At 64.9% G+C, this 2,288-nt stretch overlaps 1 protein-coding gene across 1 annotated transcript in view; it reads left to right on the top strand.

Annotated features, from left to right (window-relative positions):
* Positions 1–2,288, top strand: part of WWP2 (WW domain containing E3 ubiquitin protein ligase 2) — a 45,876-nt gene that overhangs the window by 29,926 nt on the left and 13,662 nt on the right. Inside the window, exons 12-16 of the mRNA XM_035898039.1 lie at positions 738–819; positions 1,463–1,591; positions 1,884–1,962; positions 2,101–2,172; positions 2,264–2,288. Coding sequence (XP_035753932.1) covers positions 738–819; positions 1,463–1,591; positions 1,884–1,962; positions 2,101–2,172; positions 2,264–2,288 — 387 coding nt within the window. The remainder of the gene's footprint in view (positions 1–737; positions 820–1,462; positions 1,592–1,883; positions 1,963–2,100; positions 2,173–2,263) is intronic.

Consider the following 2,288-nt stretch of genomic DNA (forward strand, 5'->3'; position numbering starts at 1 on the left):
GTGCAGGCACCCGGGGGCTGGCGAGGAGGGCAGCGGGTGCAGGATCACCACCGGGCCAGGGCACAGGGTGCCTGGCTACAGCTGGGAGGCACCGGCCATTCTGGGTGTGCAAGGAAGGGGGTGCCCGGGGAAGTGCGTGGCACGCACGGCGTGCTGGGCAGGGGGGGGCGCGTGCACGGGGAGGCTCCTGTGCAGCAAGTGTGTGAGGCTGCGGAGCGGGGCTGAGCAGTGGCACCGGTGTCAGCGCTGGGCTTGCTTTGCAACAGCCAGGAGGTGTGGGTGTGCACGCGTGTGCAGCGTGGGCCGGGGGTGTGAGCTGTGCCCCGGCAGCAGGGCCACGCAGGGAGTTGGGGTGCATTTGAGAAAGCAGCCGCGGATCGTCCTGGAGGGACGCCGTGCTTGCGGGGGGCTGCGTGCCCAAGGAGGGCCCGTGTGCCGCCTGCCCAGCGAGGTGCGTGCCCGAGCGCACCTCCTGTGCCAGCCTGGCAGGGCCAGCCTTAGCCGTGGCACCTCCTGTGCGCTGGCCTTGGGGGCGCTGGGGAAAGCCGGCCTGTGCACATAGAAGAAACGTAGGACTTTTTTATCCTGCCTTTTCCAAATGAGCCAGGGCGGTGCTGGCGGGGAGGTGGGACAGGGGGAACCGACAAACTTCTTGTGAGCTGGGAAGGGGAGGGCTGTTCGCAGGTCAGCGCGGGCCAGGGCGCTCCAGCTAACGCTTCCTCTCCCTTTTCTCTTAGAGAAGAGACAGGACAATGGGCGCGTGTATTACGTGAACCACAACACACGGACCACCCAGTGGGAAGACCCTCGCACGCAGGGGTAGGCATCCTTGCGGTTTGGGAAGCTCTGTGCGATGGGCTACCAAGTGCTGAGAGCTGGCCACGCTGGGGGCCGAGCCCCCCGACAGTCCTGCAAGCTGCAGTGCTGGGGAGCTGGAAGCACCGAGAGCTGCAGGCAGCGCTGGAGCCCAGGAGGGCTGGGCATGGTGACCCTTGGCGTCATGGGCAACTGTCCAGCTTGCGGGAGCGAGGGTTGGGATGAGGAAAAATCCCTGGGACTGAGGAGCAGGCGATGGGGAAGATTGCAGGGCTTGTCTGGGCAGAAAGAGTGGGTTTTTCTCACCCTGTCACCTTCCCACAGGGCTCTGCTTGGGTTCCTGAGAGCTCTGGGTTGCGGCTCTCCATAGACCTGGCCCAGGTCTTCTCCAAGACCACGTCTCCTGCAGACAGAGAGCAAAGCCCTGGCTGTGGCTGGCCCTGGCTGCGGCCAAGCATGCAGCCCAGGCAGGGCTCCTGCCTCAGGGTGCAGGCGGGTGCTTGCTCATCCCATATCATAAATCCTTCCTTGTGCCTGGCGTGGAGCTGCAAATTCAAGGTGGTCCCCAAGGGCAGCTGTACGGAGGGCCGCGGTTCAGGGTGCAATGCCCCAGGTGCCTGCCCGCTGACCCCTTCCTTGCCGGCAGGATGATCCAGGAGCCGCCGCTGCCGCCTGGCTGGGAGATGAAGTACACGAATGAGGGCGTGCGCTACTTTGTGGACCACAACACTCGCACCACCACCTTCAAGGACCCGCGCCCTGGATTCGAGTCTGGGTAAGCGCTTTTGGGCTGGGCCCCTTGCCCTGCACCCTGGGAGCTGGAGCTTGAGCTGCCCGTTTGCAGCTTGAGCTGTCCCCTGGTTGTGACCACGGAGTGGGTGAAGTGGGTCAGCTTTGTGGCAAAGACACTGAGTAGTGGGTTTGGGGCCTCGCATTTGGCTCTGGTGGGGGCAAGCTGTGCCCCAGAGATCTTCCTCCCGCCTGGCAGGCGATGAGGCTGCTGGGGCCAGGCACCTTGCGCCAGGGCAGACGGGGGTGCTGAAGCAAGGCTTGTGTTGCTTTTGCAGGAGCAAGCAGGGGGGCTCCCCGGGGGCGTACGACCGGAGCTTTCGCTGGAAGTACCACCAGTTCCGCTTCCTCTGCCACGTGAGTAGAGCGGCCAAAGGGCCCCGGCAGTTTGGGTGCTGCTGAGCCACAGGGCTGGATGGGTGCGTGGGCAGGCGCAGGCGAGGAGAGCCACGGTGCCAGCCTGCACAAAGCCTTCTGTCTCTGCCTTGCTCATAGTCGAACTCCTTGCCCAGCCATGTGAAGATCAGCGTTTCCCGACAGACGCTCTTTGAGGACTCCTTCCAGCAGGTGAGGAGGTGCCGGGGCTGCAGAGCCCGGGGGGGTGTGGAGCCGGCCCTTGCACCAGCCCCAGCTGACGCTCCCCCTCGCTTCTCCCCAGATCATGAACATGAAGCCGCACGATC

This window comes from Egretta garzetta, unplaced genomic scaffold (assembly GCF_000687185.1).
Source record: "Egretta garzetta isolate BGI_Z169 unplaced genomic scaffold, ASM68718v1 scaffold67, whole genome shotgun sequence".
Taxonomy (NCBI): domain Eukaryota; kingdom Metazoa; phylum Chordata; class Aves; order Pelecaniformes; family Ardeidae; genus Egretta; species Egretta garzetta.